At 43.1% G+C, this 17,406-nt stretch overlaps 1 protein-coding gene and 1 long non-coding RNA gene across 6 annotated transcripts in view; one reads left to right on the forward strand and one right to left on the reverse strand.

The window, feature by feature from the left end:
- Positions 1-16,749, forward strand: part of LOC142818640 (uncharacterized) — a 54,690-nt gene extending 37,941 nt beyond the window's left edge. The window contains exons 2-3 of the long non-coding RNA XR_012896211.2: positions 14,202-14,258; positions 16,042-16,749. This is a non-coding gene — a long non-coding RNA (uncharacterized LOC142818640). The remainder of the gene's footprint in view (positions 1-14,201; positions 14,259-16,041) is intronic.
- Positions 1-17,406, reverse strand: part of PHF21B (PHD finger protein 21B) — a 235,638-nt gene that overhangs the window by 53,473 nt on the left and 164,759 nt on the right. For all 5 annotated transcript variants that reach the window (XR_012896208.2, XM_075899836.2, XM_075899842.2 and 2 more), the window contains one exon: positions 3,615-3,707. Coding sequence is in view for 4 of the 5 variants with exons in the window: in XM_075899836.2 (XP_075755951.1) it covers positions 3,615-3,707 (93 nt within the window). In the remaining variant the exon portion in view is untranslated. The remainder of the gene's footprint in view (positions 1-3,614; positions 3,708-17,406) is intronic.

A 17,406-nucleotide genomic window follows, 5' to 3' on the forward strand; every position in this document is an offset into this window, starting at 1 on the left:
TGGCGATAACTACTGAAGTCTGGGGGGGTGGGGAGCCCATTCCCCTCCTGGAAACTCTCGGCGGTGGCACAGTGCTTTCCCCGCCTTCCTGCAAAACGGCGGAGGGTTCGCCCCTCGCCACACCGTTCCCTGCTAGAAGCTCCAATTGTCCGGCTGGCCGGAGCACTTCCGGGTTCCAATTGGTGCCGGACTATCGGGAGTGCCGGACCACTGGATGCCGGACAATTGGAGTTTTACTGTATATGCATTTGTATCCAACTGCCATAAGTGTGCTGAAATTTCCAATAAGCATGAAAAGGAATTTTATCAAAATAAAGCAACTATTTTACACAAATAAAACAAGCAATTTACACAATGAGAAATTCTAGAGAAAGAAAATTATTAAAAATGAATGAAGGTTTCAGAAGGAGATGACTGATCAACAGGCTGAAGAATACTATCAGAGTCTCAATGGAAATCTAGTCTGATGTAAGAATGAACTGAAACCACGTCAGGATAACAAATCAAACAGCAATTCAGGAGTTACTACAGAAGCTGCTTAGTACTTGGCCAACATGACTAATTCCCAATTAGGTTGAATATAGGTTGAATCCAACACCAGAAGAAGAGGCTAAAATGTGACTTATATTATGTAATTCTGTTCCTTTCTTCAATTCGAAAATGTTAAACAAAAGAGCTTGATCTCTACTCCAAACATTTTTTGTGTGAAGGAGATTGGTTGACTTCTAATACAATTAATTAAAATAGCAGAAAGTTGGGGGTTGGGCAGGGAGAGAAGTCTGGATAGTTGAGAATATGGTAAATTATGAAAATACTTTCATTCTTGTCCAGCCCGTTCAATATCAATAAAGTGTGTTTTCAGCACATTTGGGTTTGTTTGGTCAAACAAGTAGGAATAAGAGATCCTCCGGAAAAGGGCTTTATTCCGGAGGATCGCGCCAGTCTAGACGCTTTTTTCCGGCTTTCCCCCAAGCCAGAAAAAAAGCGGCGGACATGTTTATTTAAATCCGTGGGGGATATTTAAATCCCCCGCAGATTTCCCTATCCTGACTTACCTGATTTGCATCCCTTTTCCGGAATTTGTGGCCAGCCTAGACGTAGCCTATGGGTATGTCTACACTACAAAGTTAATTCGAACTAACAGACGTTAGTTCGACTTAACTTTAATAGGCGCTACACTAGCGCTCCACTAGTTTGAATTTAAATCGAACTAGCGGAGCGCTTAGTTCGAACTAGGAAAACCTCATTTTACGAGGATTAAGCCTAGTTCGAACTAGCTAGTTCGAATTAAGGGGTGTGTAGCCCCTTAATTCGAACTAGTGGGAAGCTAGCCCTCCCCAGGTTTCCCTGGTGGCCACTCTGGCCAACACCAAGGAAACTCGTCTGCCCCCCTCCCGGCCCCGGACCCCTTAAAGGGGCACCGACCCTGAGCCCTGAGCTTACAATGGCCGTCCTGGGTCAGACCAAAGGTCCATCTAGCCCAGTAGCCTGTCTGCCGACAGTGGCCAACCCTAGGGACCCTGGAGGGGATGGACCGAAGACAGTGACCAAGCCATTTGTCTCGTGCCATCCCTCTCCAGCCTTCCACAAACCTTGGGCAGGGACACCACTCCTACCCCCTGGCTAATAGCCCTCCACGGACCCAACCTCCATGACTTGATCTCACTTCCCTTTAAACTCTGTTCTAGTTCTAGCCTTCACAGCCTCCTGCAGCAAGGAGTTCCACAGGTTGACTCTTTGCTTTGTGAAGAACAACTTTCTGTTACTAGTTTGAAGCCTGCTACCCATTCCTTTCCTTTGGTGTCCTCTAGTCCTTCTTTATGGGAACTAATGAATAACTTTTCTGTATGCAACCTCTCCACCCAGCTCCTGCTTTTAGAGACCTCTATCCTGTTCCCCTTCCGTCTCCTCTTTTCTAAGCTGAAAAGTCCCAGTCTCTTTAGCCTCTCTTCATATGGGACCTGTTCCCAACTCCTGATCATTTTAGTTGCCCTCCCCTCTCCCAGCCTCTCTCTTCCCCTCTCCCACCTCCTTTTCCCAGTCTCCCCCAGTTTTGTTCAATAAAGACAGATTCCATTTTGGAAGACATGTTATCTTTATTTTGTACATCAAGAAGAGGGGCTAGGGAAGGGTAAGTGGAAGGAGGTGAGGGAGGAATGGGGTACGAGCCCCCGATGGGGAGGACTGGGCTGGCTCTGCGGGCTTCTGGGGGTGGAAGCTCTCCTGCAGCCCCCCAATTGCCCCCTCTCCCCGGATGGCAGCCTGCGGCAAGTGCAGCCGGGCTGATGGCTGAGTGGTGTGATGTGCCCAGTGTGGGTAGTCCGGGCAATCCAAGCGGGGCACCCCTGAGAACTGTCTGTCCGGGGTGGGGGTCGGGACCCTTTAAGCACAGCCCTCGGCTAGCCTGAGACAGCATCTCCACGCTCTAAGTCCTCCTCTGATGCCCTGCCGGCACTGCTTCCGGCCATCCTTAAGCCCGGTTTAGGGTCCACTTAATGTGGACATGCTAGTTCGAATTAGCAAAACGCTAATTCAAACTAGTTTTTTAGTCTGGATCCGTTAGTTCGAATTAATGTTGTAGTGTAGACATACCCTATGGCTACGTCTACACTGGCCCCTTTTCCGGAAGGGGCATGTTAATTTCAACTATCGTAGTAGGGAAATCCGCGGGGGATTTAAATATCCCCCGCGGCATTTAAATAAAAATGTCCGCCGCTTTTTTCCGGCTTTTAGAAAAGCCGGAAAAGAGCGTCTACACTGGCCCCGATCCTCCGGAAAAAGCGCCCGGAGGCTCTTTCAAAGTAGGAATAAGAGCCTCCGGAAAAGGGCGCTTTTTCCGGAGGATCGGGGCCAGTGTAGACGCTCTTTTCCGGCTTTTCTAAAAGCCGGAAAAAAGCGGCGGACATTTTTATTTAAATGCCGCGGGGGATATTTAAATCCCCCGCGGATTTCCCTACTACGATAGTTGAAATTAACATGCCCCTTCCGGAAAAGGGGCCAGTGTAGACGAGCCCCCTGAGTCTATAAGTACAGCATCTTTAACACACCCCTTGCCTACAGCTGACCTTCATATTGAAAACAGTTTTAGAGAGGTTAAGGTGCCTCTATAATGCCAGTGCTCCTTGGCACGGTGTCTACTTTGCCTAATTTGTCCCTGGACCATTGTTTTATTTACAGAGTTGTAAGCTTTTCAGTTAGGACAATGTAGGCGGCATCTTTTTAGGTTTGTGATTCATTTTGTATATCACATGTATTACTCATTCTGCTTTTTCTTTTCAAAAAACTGTTACTGATTTTCTTGGGGCCTTTCACTGTCCCTCCTCCCTCCTTCCCCGGTGTTCCTCCTTCCCCTAGCCATCATTATACACTCCTAGAAGAAAACCAGTGGATTTTTTTTCCAGACCTAGAAAATCACAACCATGTCGCTTAACCCCCCACTGAAGCCAAGATTTTCAGTAATTTATAGGTTCAAGCCTTCAGTTTTCATTCTGTCAACTGAGTGTCCTAGACATAACAAGGCTGGATGCCAAAGAGGTATATAGAAGAAGAATAAAATATCAGATTTGGAATTCAGTTCAAATAATTTCCCCAAAACTCTGAAATAGTATTGTTACCTGAGGTAGCACTGCTGGTCCTTGTCCTGCCAACCTCTGCAAGGAGCTGACCTGAGGAACTTTAATGGGCACTGCAGTGATAGTTCCCAAAGCCTGTCAGAAGAAAACAGTTGAACAGGGTTTGAAACAATGGCACTTTCAAATCTCTCCAGAGATAGACTGAAACCTATCCAACTAGTCCCTGTCTGTTTGTTATTCTTCTCTGTATTTGATTCTCCATAGTTGGGGAGTAACACTGTAGCGTTTCAGTGCATTTGGAACTCTCTCTCCCTCCCTCCCATCTTCTGAGACAGAGAATTGTTTCCCGCTTTAATCTTCTCTTAAAAGCATCCTTAATTATGATTTATTGTCTCTGTGGAGCATTTTGCAGGACTGAGTATGAAGGATTTGTCTTATAATGTACACCATCCTGGTTATTTTAAAGGTATTTTAGTGCCCTGCCAAGTTCAAGGTTTGTTTGAGCAGTAGCTTGTTTTCAAAAGTGATCCAAGGAAAAGAGATACATGTGAGTTTTTAAGATGTTACATTACAAAATGCCAGGCTCTCCTTAAAAGTTCAGCGAGCTTACAGAGTATATTCTACTTTTATCATAAAAATGAGATTTGGTATATACTGATCTGTCACAGTCCCATCAAATCCAAAATCAGAATGCAACCTATGGGGTGCAATAATGTATTAATAATCTAAAACTGTGCTTCTGGATAAACACATTTTGAGCCATGCCAGTTATAACTATTCTAATTTACTCTACCTATATAGGAAAAACTTTAAAACCAACAAATAGACTAGTAGCACCTTAAAGACTAACAAAACACGTAGATGGTACCATGAGCGTTCATGGGCACAACTCACTATACAGTCTTATTTGTAACAATTGTTTCAGCATTTAAAAAAGACCTGGCTCATCAAACAAATGCTTCATTTTAACCTCTATGGGTATGTCTACACTACCACCCTAGTTCGAACTAGCGGGGTAATGTAGGCAACCGCACTTGCAAATGAAGCCCGGGATTTGAATTTCCCGGGCTTCATTTGCATAAGCCGGGCGCCGCCATTTTTAAATCCCGGCTAGTTCGAACCCCGTGCCGCACGGCTACACGCGGCACAGAGTAGCTAGTTCGGATTAGGCTTCCTAATCCGAACTAGCTGTACTCCTCATTCCACGAGGAGTAACGGTAGTTCGGACTAGGAAGCCTAGTCCGAACTACCTAGTCCGTGCCGCGTGTAGCCGCGCGGCACGGAGTCCGCACTAGCGGACATTTAAAAATGGCGGCGCCCGGCTTTATACAAATGAAGCCCGGGAAATTCAAATCCCGGGCTTCATTTGCAACTCCGGTTGCCTACATTACCACCCTAGTTCGAACTAGGGTGGTAGTGTAGACATACCCTCAGAGTGCAGTTGGTTATCAGTGGGCTGGAGAGCAATACACATTTCTGTGATAAAAGACTAGAAACACACACCTCTGAAATTTGTTTTGATTCATTCCTTTGCCCTCCTTACCAAAGTATACCATTATCCAATTCTACAAAATTGTGCTCTTTTGTATTCAGCAAAGAGCAGAACTTGAACTGGGAGCGACTGAGTGATTGAGGCCAAGAGTTCACCAGTTTGTCTTTGCTGAGTCAGCGCTTCTTCAGTTTGTTTTTTTCGTCTCTGTTCTGTAGTATGTTTTTTCTGTGTTTGAATATTTCTGCAATAAGTTTGTTTGAGTACTAGCCAGTAACTGAATCAGAGTAAGCTGTATTCACATCTCCCTGAAGCAGTGGGAATAAGTTACACTGCAATTTGCAAGTGAAGACCTTTGCATCAGGAGGAAGAACAAGCAGTATTTTCACTGCAGTGATCTCTTACCCACAGCAGCACCATTGGAGGCTCACAAAGAGAAGCCGTATTGTGAATTATCTGAATCACCACCTCTTCCAGCATCTCTACCCAATGAGTGCCAGGCACTTTCAAGTGTGATGTGTTATGTGGGCTCCTGCAAACCCTGGGGAAAAAGGAAAATTGCAGCCACTTTCTACTACTGCAGCTTCCATCCTAGCAGACACCCCATTGCTGGAGACTCAGAAAACACTGGGAATGAGTTGAGTCCATCCTTCTTCTCTCTTAAGTTGAAAATGAAAGAATACTCCCTTCACTCCATTCTTCTTTGCAGTTACTTCTAAAGTAAATTATGCCTGTGGAAGAGTGGTCATTTCCTGATGACTGCAATGTGGTCAGAGGTCACTCTGCAGGTATCTACGTTGTTTAAGCCCCTCTTGCATCCCTCTTTAAGAACTTCACACAGGCATTCGTGTAAATAACAACTGCAGCCTGTGGCTGATTTAATAGTCCACAGTCAGCTCTGGTGTCTTTTCTCACGGCCAGAGTTGTTGTTCTATCTGTTTTTTCTTACAGCCTGTCCTCCGAGTTCCTCCTCCCATGAGCCTAAGTCAGCTCTTGGGCTCTGAGATTTAATGCTATGGGGTTTTTACTGAAGTGTAGAGATATCCTTGGTCTCATGGTCTTCCCTGCACGAGTAATTCACAGTCCCTGTGTATCTCTATTCTACACTTTCTTGTTCTTCCTTCATTTATTACAGCCTCCTGTTGCTTTTCATAGGACAATCACCCTGCTTTCTCCCATGTATGACACATTCTATAACCAGGGTTGGGTGGCCCCCAGCTACAGAACCGCCCTATTAAGGTGCCCAAATAGTGACCTAGAAACAGCTGGAAATTCACATTTTTTAGACCTTAGACCTCAGAATGCTTTCTCTTAAAGTCACTGATTGAAAATCATTAAATTCTATTGGATATTTAGCAGCCTGCCTAAAATGAGTTAGTGATCTCTGCTCAGTTTCTCATGGTGAAGCATTCCCATCATAAAAGGCACTCTTGCTGGTAGTCTCACCAGATAGCTTAAGGACTGAATTGATAGAAAGCGAACGAACTTGCAGGTAGTACATTAGCTACAGTATAGTATAATGTTTCTCAAACTGGGATCTGCGAGGGAACTCCAATGGGCACATGGGCTCTGCTGATCAGCTCCTCTCTCCTTCTGGGACCCACAGTCTGGGGCTAAAGCGGGCTTATCTGTGCTGGTGTCACACAGCTCCTGGAAGCAGGTACTATGTCTGGGTATGTCTACACTACCACCCTACTTGGAACTAGGATGGTTAATGTAGTCAACCGAAGTTGCAAATGAAGCCCGGGATTTAAATATCCCGGGCTTCATTTGCATCTTGCCGGGCGCCGCCATTTTTAAATCCCCAGTAGTTTGGACTCCGTGCCCGCGGCTACACGCGGCACGGAGTAGGTGGTTCGAATTAGACTTTCTAATTCGAACTACCGTTACACCTCGTTCCACCTCGTTCCACGAGGAGTAACGGTAGTTCAAATTAGAAAGCCTAATTCGAACTACCTACTCCGTGCCGTGTGTAGCCGCGGGCACGGAGTCCGAACTTCCAGAGATTTAAAAATGGCGGCGCCCGGCAAAATGCAAATGAAGCCCGGAGTTTTTAAATCCCGGGCTTCATTTGTAACTTCGGTTGACTACATTAACCACCCTAGTTTGAACTAGAGTGGTAGTGTAGACATACCCTCTCTGTAGCCCCCAGGTACATGGGTATCCAGGGAGTTCCACATGCTGCATCTGCCTGAGTGCTGTCTCTACAGCTCCCATTGGCCAGGAACCATGATCAATGGGAGCTGTGGGAACAGAGCTTGAGGGCACAAGGGTAGTGTGTGGCACTTCGCATGTTGCCCGTGCACCTAGGGGCCATAGAGACATGATGGCTGCTTCTAGGATGTTGTGGTAAACGCCGCCAGCATGCTGAAACTTCTCCTGCACCTTAAAGACCTCATCCACAGCCTCACTCCAAAGCCCACAAACCCAACTGGCCCTCACTCACCCTCTGCACCCCAATCCCTGGCTCCAGCCCAGAACCCCCCAAACACACACTCGAACTCCCTCCTGGAGCCCCCTACACCCTAATCCTCTAACCCAGCCTAGAGCCCCCTCCTGTATCCCAAACTCAACTTCCCTGACTGAGGGAAGACTGAGAGGGGACATGATTGCGTTTTCGGGTATCTAAAAGGGTGACACAGGAAGGAGGGAGGAAATTGTTCTCCTTGGCCTCTGAGGATAGGACAAGAAACAATGGGCTTAAACTGCGGCAAGAGAGGTTTAGGTTGGACATTAGGAAAAACTTCCTGTCAGGGTGGTTAAACACTGGAACAAATTGCCTAGGGGGGTTGTGGAAACTCCATCACTGGAGATATTTAAGAGCAGGTTAGTCAGACACCTGTCTGAGATGATATAGACCAAAGCTCTCACTCTCCTCCTGCACCTCAACCCCTTACTCCAGGCCAGTGAAAGTCAGGGTGGTGGAGATCACGTGACAGGCAGGGGGATGGAATGAGTGGAGGGCAGGGCCTCGGTGAAGGGACAGGGCAGGGTTCTCAAAAAAATTTTAAGATCAAAATGGGAGTCCTTGAGTTGCTAAAGTTTGAGAACAACTGGTGTAGCACATTGGCAGGATGGCACAGGAAAGCTTGTACAGGTTGAACCTCTAAAATCTGTGACTCTCTGCTCTGGCAACATCTGTGGCCCAGCTGGCCAGGCTCAGCAAGAAGCACAGACCTGGCTGGCGTTGGAAGCAGTGGGACCAGCAGCCAGGAGCACAGCCCCTGGTACGGTGGGGAGCACAGTCTTGGTCGGGGCTGGTGCAGTTGGCAGGGAGCTCAGCCCCTGTCAGGGCTTGAGGCAGAAGGGCCATCAGTCAGGAGCATAGTCCTAGCCAGAGTGGCTGTGGAGAGTGTAGCCCCAGCCAGGACTGGAGTCAGCTGGTCCCTGTTTGGGTCTGGCATAGTGGGGGACACAGCCTGTCAGAGCTGGCATGGTGTGCGGGCTGGAGGCAGTGGCAGGCGACAGGGAGCAGAGCCTATAGCCCGGTAGGGAGCCTTGACCTCCTCTTGTCTGGCAAATTCTGTGTTTCGGGACCCTCAGGTTCCAAGGGTACCAGACAAGGAAGGTTCAAACTGTACTGCTGCTATGCATGCTGCACACTCTGTGACCAGAGGATTTCCTTTCCCAACATTGTTAATGTATATTTTAATGCTCACAGAAGGTGCTACAAGTTAAAAAAGAACCCCTTCCTCAACAAGTAGGCTGATTCTTCTGTATCTGAGCTCTGAATAATTTACACTAAAGCAAAAGTAAAAAACTACCTTTTTGATTTTACACCCACTTTACTCTTGCATGATGACAGAAAATGCAAGGCAGCCAACCTCCAACCAACCTCTCCACCTAAAATCTTGCTCATTACTATTCTAAAATTTGCAGTAAAGGTGAAGAGATCCCGTAGTGTCTGCACACCATGTACTAGCAAGTTAATATAAGAAGTCTCCCACTTCTCTGAGCTGGAGTCAAAATGGTTGCAACTTTCATCATCAACTAATTTTAGACATGCAATTACATATACTGAAAACACAAAGTGAGATACACAACAAAAGGCTTTTCAGATTGCACAAGAATGCATTCCAGATTAGAATAAAAAATGCTGCTAACGAATGGACTGGGAATTGAACATAAAACAAGTAGTCTGATTAACCAAAAGTTATTTAAGAAATAGATGTCAACGATATAGAAAATTCCAAACTGATAAGACCATTCTTGCACACCTTCAAATATATTATCTTAAACAAAAACCTGTACAAAAATTAGAATTTCCCCATCATAGTCCTCCAAGAAAGGATCTCCTCTTAACCTATGTACTCATAATAGTAATAATTCTGATACATTTACAACCCAAAGATTGAGCCAAAAGTGGTATGGAAATGGGAGGAGAAAAGGGAAACTCCAGAAGCTACTAGGTACTATAGACTTAGTTCATTCTGATGTCTGTGGACAACACATTCTGGCAGAATTTCAAATGAAGTCATCATTAATCCTGTCACCTACACTCTCAAAAAATGCTCTAGATTTATTTCCCTGAAGAAGCTCAGAGTACTGCTGCTACACCTCAAGAGAATCTAAACAAATTATGGCATTCTTCAGTTATGAAATTTTCAGTAGAAGAGATGCAGCTCAGGGTTTACCAACTTTTGATATTAAAGAACTGCTGTTTAAATATTTAATGGGACATTGCCAGGGTAAATCTCACATGTTGAAGGTGGAAAAAAAATCCAAAAAGTTCTTACATATATTTCTTATAGCATCAAGGAATATAAAAATTGAGACAATTTTTAAAAATTTGCTTTTTCACTATTTGTGCTATTTAGTCAGTGTTTATCTCTTTTTGTTTGGACAATTAAAAGAGCTCAAGTCAGCACATTAGCAGAAGTACATAAACAATAAAGAATAAATACCTTGCACTTATCTATGATGCCTTTCAGCTAAGAATCTCAAACCCCTTTTCTAAGGTCAGTTAGTATTATCATCTCTATTCTATGATGTAAGAACTGAGGCCAAAGTTATATATCAAGGGTGAAGAAGTGGCAGAGGTAGGAACAGAAGCCAGATCGTCTAAGCTCAAAGGCTGGTTCACTTCAGGCATTACTCCAGTTGAACCCCTGTTAAACTGGAATAGCAGAGTGTAGAAACAGGTTCTAGCTATTTGAAACAATGCCTCAATGCTGACTGGGGGGGCTATAAAAATAAAGGGGGAGGAGATATTGATTATAGTCCTTATGGAAGTACAGGTTGGACTTCCCTGGTCCGGCACCCTCGGGACCTGACAAGTTCTGGACAAGAGAGTTTTCCAGACCAGGGGAGGGCTTTTTTGGGGGGGGAGGGGGGGACAGTTGCCAATAGGGTTGCCAGATGGTTTCACCAAAAATACCAAATACCCCCCCCAAAAAATCACTGGGGAAAAAATTCTGTTGAGATAAAAGAGGGGGAGACCAAAGTTGTAGAGCCACCCCCCAAAAAAGGACCCTCCCCCGAGAGTTATTAAGCAAATGAATACATAAATAAACCCCAGCATGGCCCCTTTAAGAAATGCCTTTGAGGCATTTTGGCCTTAACAGGCTGCCGCTGGCCATCTTGTTTTCCTGCTCTGGGCCAGACAGCTCCCCTGCGGAACCAGGTCAGCGGGAAGGGGGCTGGGCCCGGTTGCTGAGTGTGTGTAGGGTTGCCAGGTGACCGGTATTGACCTGGACTGGAGGTCCCCAACCTTTTGTGGCTACCGGGTGCCCAGGGGCGGGGACACTCACGTGCCGCGCTTCCGGGGGTGGGGCCACGCATGCGCCACGCGCCCGGGGGTAGAGGTCGCCCACGTGCCCTGAGCCCAGGGCCGGCACTGTGCATGTGCTGTGCGCCGGGGGCGGGGCCAGCCTAGATGTTTCGGTGGGCGCACATAGATGCCATGGTGCCTGCAGGCACCGCATTGGGGACCACTGTCCTGGACAATCCGGTATTTTTGCCTCCTGGCAGGGAAAAAAATAAGAAAATACTGAACATTTTATGTGCCCGGTATTTTCTGATTTTTTTTTTTACCGGACAAGAGGCAAAAATACTGGACTGTCTGGGTCAATACCAGACACCTGGCAACCCTAGTTGCCAGCCTCCTCACTGGGCTCCTCTCCCCAGCCTACCAGCCCTGCAAGTTGTAGCAGCTCTGCCGGTGCTCCCAGCTCCACAAGCTGCGGCAGCCCTGCTGGAGCTCCTGGCAGCCCTGCCAGCCTCGCAGCAATCCCACTAGAGCTCCTAGTGGCTCTGCTGACTTTGCGGCAGCCTTACCACAGCTCCTGATATCCCTGCCAACCTCGCGTCAGCCCTGCCATTCCACTGGAGCTCCCAGCAGCCCCGTCGGTTGTGGAATCCACTGCCCTGCAGGCTCCACCCCCGTCAGGTTCCCTGCCCCACCAGCTATGGGTTCTGGTGCCCCATGAGCTCCGCTGGCCCCACCACCTGGCTCTGCTCCAAGCTGCCAGCAACTTCTGCTGCTGGGGCTCTCTAGTCCCATAAAATCCGTGGTCTTTCCAGACTACAGATGTTGCCGGACCAGAGAGTCCTGGACCACTGAGGTTCAATCTGTATTGAGGTTTAGGAGTAAGACCTGAAATATGGAATGATGTGGTTCATCTTTAGATTATTCCCATTTTTCAGTAATGTAACTTGGCGCAGACCCGGATTAACAGTGGTGAATCAGGTCCCCTGCTCTCAGCTTCAAGCATTCAACAAGTTAATCTATCAATATTGCCTCCATGATGACTATAATCAAGATCCCCCTTTCCATAAATGTGAATAATTGTTTTTCCTCTTCAACAATACCAGCTTCCTCACAAGAGACCCATACATTCTATGGTGAATGTAGTGTTTGGCTTAGCCTCTTGTCTCTCATTGCTGCCATTTTATCTGTTTCTTGCATTTTGGGTCCCCCCCCCCCATTTGTCAAAAGAGCAAGCTAGTGCACATTCTTATAAACCTTTAATTAACAAGCTGAAAAGACATTCTTTCTGGCAATGCCTGACCTTTAAGCACTTTGTATGAATTTATCGATACCAGCAGAAACAATAATTTAAAAGGTTATTTTATGAGTGCTGAACAGTTTATAGCAGCACTTTTGTCAAGATAAATGAGTTTCTTATTATTACATTTACAGCTCTAAGCATTTTAATAAAAAAGGACCATAAAAGTCAAAGATAACTTCAAATCTCTCCTTTATCTGCAGTCTGTGTAGGGTTTCTGGTGACCCCCTGAAATACCTACACTGCTATATACTTCTAGTATGTGAAAGGAGCTGATAATGGAGGGAAGGTTAAGAATCCTCATTCAGCTTACCTGAATTCTTGGATTTGATATTACAGGTTTAAACCAGATTTAGGGTCTTTTTTACTGAAAGAAACTTTTAAATATAAACTAATTTACCTTTCACACATATTTCCTGATATAGCAACCCTTCTATTAAGTAGCATTTATCATGAGTTTGTGCATGGAAACTCTTCACCCTGGCATATACATAGGGCACAGGATAGCCTCACAATCACTATCCTAGACCCCAGTCTGAAACAGAACCACAAATCTTATCTCCCCTATACACTAATCTAATACTGGACACACATGATAACAGATCCTATGGTCACATCCCAGCCCTTTTCCAAACTCCCCCTTGTGGTAGTCTGCACAGAACACAGTCCAGCGGCTTTCAGAGAGGGTCTCCTTTTCATGACCAGTCCACAGCTGCCCACAGAGAGGAACCACACAGGAAGTCCACTGAGTTGATGACAGTCTGTAGCCTCTGTGTCCTGGGTAAATGACACCTAACTACAGGCTTTAAAGAGATATTGAGGAATGTAAGCAACCAAAGAGAGTACTGAAAGAAAGTAGCTTATGTATGGGTCCCTAAATTAAGTACAGTTCACTCAGTAATTAAAATGGCAAACTGAAAAAAGCCATAGGAGGACATAACTAGTTTAAAAAACAACAAAAATGCAGTTGCTCCTGTGTAACAAAAGATTATGCATGAAAAAGGAAAGCTTGAAGACAACTCATTTTGTTTTTAATTTAATACAAACAAGATAATTTAGCTCATAGTTGCGCCACTTTCACCTCCACTGCTGCTGTAATTCTAAACCAATGACTTTAAGAAATCCATTCTCAAACATTTGGGATATGGAAGTGTAACTGCCACCAGGCAGACTGGAACTTGGAATCTGTGGAGCTGAGTATAAGAGACCCTACCCTCTGAACTAAAAGCCAGCTGGTGCCTGGCCCATGCTGTAGAGGTCTCTTAATGTTAGATTTTGCTGTGGTCTAACTGCCACTGCATGGTAACCATACTAGGTATGTGGGTTACAAAAGCAGAGGGAAAGGACAAGTGAAAGACAAAAAATGTGAAAAGTGAAACTACACAAAGGGAGGGGGAGGGAAGGAATCAGAGAGACAAAGGCTGAACAAAGTAAGATGAAACAACAGGACAGACAGACTGGTGGCAGCCAAGCAGTGCACAAACCTCCAATGTGAGTGTTAAGAATAAGCACCAAGATTAAGCACCCCACAGTGAATAAAAATCAATGTTTTTTTTTAATTAAAAAAAGTCTGATTTTTTATTTAAATTGGATTTAAAAAAAATACTTTCTGAGGAAAAAATCTATCAAAAGATCATTTTAATTCAGATACATTATAGCTCAAAGATATCTCATCATGGAATAGGGATTATAAGATCTAATTCAATAGTATGAGACAATATATTTATGTAATGTTTATGAAAAGTTTTGTAAATGAGTTCCAATAGTTCATGGATTAGAGATCCAATCTTATGGGGTTCCAGAGGCTTCTACAGAGATTATTTAGGTTTCTCTCTACACAATGGGTCTCAGTGCTCAGTGTAGAAGATACCATCAGAAATGCTTAGTTTTTCAGTTCTCAAACTGTGGATTTGTGTCTCCAGAGATAACATGCTTGTCAACAGCAAAAAAACTACCATAGTATTCTCTCACTAGAAGAAAAAACCCCTATAATGGCAGCAGGCTGTAAAAGAGATCCAGTTTGGGAATATTAGGGTAAAACGGGCATGCATGCAAAATGCAAACAGTGCAACAAAGAAATGCAAGGCCTGGTTGCCCGAACAAAACAACATCATGAGAAGTGTTCCTTTTCAGGAGGAAACTGCACTGAAGATGATGAAAGGAACATATCTGAACATGCAGGATCTTCAGGTTGGTAAACTTTTTTTATTTCATGTTTCTTTCTTAAGGACTGCCTGTCTTCCTTCTGGACTATTCTTGAATTCTCATGTTAGAGCAAAAAATATAGATACTCTATGGCAGTATCATTTTTGATGCAACTGTGATAAATAAATAGCTGAAATAGGCAGATCTTCCTTGCATAATTTTACCTTTAAAGTAGTACTGTAGGTGAATGCAATAAGTAATACTAAGTGAGCAGTATGGTAATAATAAGTAAATAACTGCATTGACTTATTTTGTTTCGGAGAATCCATCTTCAATATGTAGGAGTCTGAAGACTATCTACCTTCAAGAGCACCATCATTTTCTATAATTTCAGAGTTATCTACTAATTATAGGCTTCAATCACATCACGTATGTCACATAACCACAGCACATAACCTGTAGCAAAAAGAAAAAAATCTCCATCATCTAGAAATAGCCATAGATAAATTTATAAGAACCAGTAGATTACAAAAATAGGTAATTGATGAAAAAATTACCCGGGTTGTTTATGCAACAAACTCTCCATATGATTGAGAACCAATGCTTCATTAACATGGTTCAGTCATTCAGACCAGGATACAGTCCAGCCAACAGAGCAGATGCCACAGGCAAACAGCTGGATAAAGTGTATGAAAGAGAAATTGAGCAGTATGCAAAATGTTTAGAGGGTAAAATTGTAAACTAGAGTCTTGATGGGTGGAGCAGTGTCCACAATGATTCTGTTTGTATATGCTTGTGAGACAACTGAAGACAACAGAAACAATCTATACTTAGGAAATGCAGACACAGCATATTACTTACAAGAAGTAGCCCTAAAAGCTATAACAAACTCTGAAAAAAATTCAAATGTCTAGTATACTGGTTGGTCACAGACAATGTTGCAACTGTATCCAGGATGAGAAGAAATTTAAGAGAGTGAAGAGAGTCTCAAACTAATAACATACAGTTGCAGCGCTCATTTGAAACAACTCCTAGCCGAAGGCTTCAGTGCATAAGAAATAAAGGCTAATGTTGAAATTGCAAAATACTTCCATAACAACCACTTTGCAGCAGCTGCTTTAAAAAAGAAGTGGGGGGGAACCAAGCTAATTCTCCCTCAAGACGTGCAATGAAACTCAGTAGTGGACTGTTTTGAACACTATATCAAGAACCCACCTAATCTGATAACAGTTTGTGAACAAACTCTTGAAAAAAATAGATGGCATCATCAAAGCCAAAGTTCTCAACGTTAAGATTTAGAGAAATGTTGAACACATGCTGAGTACCCTGAAGCCAATTCTGTAGCCTTGAACAAAATGCAGGAAAATAGTTGTTTAATTGCTGATGCTGTTGTAATTTGGAAGGGACTGAGATTTTAAAAAGATAAATATGCAATGTCAAAGTTAAATTACAAGCATTAAAAAAACTAATAGGATTAGCACTATCTCCAGCTCATTTTCTTGTAAATATTCTCAATACTTGGTACCAAGGTCAAACCTTAACTGCTGAAAAAAGAGGAGTTGGCTATGACATGGGCATCCAGCAATCATCCCTCCATAATGCCAATTATAATAAACTTCAGAGCTAAGGGAGAACTATTCAAAAATATATGTTTGCTGATGATGTTTTAAAGAAAGTCACACCAGTGAAATGGTGGAAGTCACTTAAGCACTTGTATTCAGAGACTGTTGAAGTGATAATCTCACTTTTAACAGCAGTAGCTTCTTCTGCCAGCGCATATTGTTTTTTAGGACCTGAAAAAGCAAGAAAGCTTATTTTTCTTTTCCAGATTATGAACAAACAGGAAAATGAAGCTGAAGACAACTGAATTAGCTGCAAAAGCCAATATTTTCAAGTTTCCCATGCTGACCTGGCTGACATAGTCGATTTAATTTTTGTGGGTTTTTTAAATCTTTTAACCATTTTAGTTAAAAACAACTTTAACAAAACCAAACCTGATTTTAAAAAACTTGAATGTTTAATTAAATTTTAAAAAATCACGTGCTTGTGTTGTTAAAATATTATGTTTGCTGTTGAAGAAAAAGAATCCAGAATACATAATGTTGTTATTTTAGTTAAATAAAACAATTTAAATGTCTGTCAGACAATGTTCTCTTCCTAATACAGGATGTCAAGAAAATCCTGCAAATATAAACGATTAACCTGCTGAAAAGAAGATATTTCATCTCCCAGTGACTTCATAAATATCTGCTTCAATTATTTTTGGTAAACAGTGTAATCAAACAATTATTCATTTTCTGATATAGCTGTAAAACTAATCTGAAAAGTTTTCAAAATAAATCACTGTTTTAAAATGTATAGTGAGTACCTTCTAAATATGAAACCTACATCTATGTCTGAGTTGTGAAGAATATGTATTAAGGTTATGACAACCAACAAGAATGCACTTTTATGTAGAAAAACATGATTAAATCGAGTCTTCCTGACTATTGATTTAAATCAATTTGATTTAAATCAAACCCACCCTGCCACTGTTAGGTCTGCTACTATGATCAGCACAAACATTTTCATTTCCATGCTTATTAGTACAACCATTAAGTTGTAAAGATTTTAACATGTATAATATGCAGAGAGGCTTCAGGTTTTACTTAGTTTTGGTAATGCTTTCATGGAACCATCTCAAACTAGGCTTGTTATTCATTGTGATATTTGGCTCCATTAATAAAAACTATGAGGCTGAACTTACATTCATTGCAGGACAAAACTGTTAACTTTGATAGGAGTTTTAGGTGCGAGTAAAACACAGGATCAGGTCCCAGGTGTATAATTATTATTGGGCATAATTATCTTCTGAATCCAGAATTATGCTAGCATAATGAATAGTGAGTATATGAAGTCAATAGTTACAAAGGTGCAAGAAAAAAAATGTAGGCCCATTCTCTGACAAAGTTAACAACCATTTACTTTTCAAAGCCCTTTGCTATAGTGCATCAATAAAAAACACATTTAATTCCAGGGCAATTGGTTTTCTTATATTTTAGGAAAATAATTTAATATTTTAGCTGTAGTGACACTGCATTTTTATATTATCTTCAAACTATTTCAAACTGAGTTCAATACTGCAGCAAAAATGCTGTGTTCCTACAATACATTATAGTACCGCTAATCTTTTTTTAAAAGTACATACTCATCT

This window comes from Pelodiscus sinensis, chromosome 1 (genome assembly GCF_052426305.1).
Source record: "Pelodiscus sinensis isolate ZL-2025 chromosome 1, ASM5242630v1, whole genome shotgun sequence".
NCBI classification, from domain to species: Eukaryota; Metazoa; Chordata; order Testudines; family Trionychidae; genus Pelodiscus; species Pelodiscus sinensis.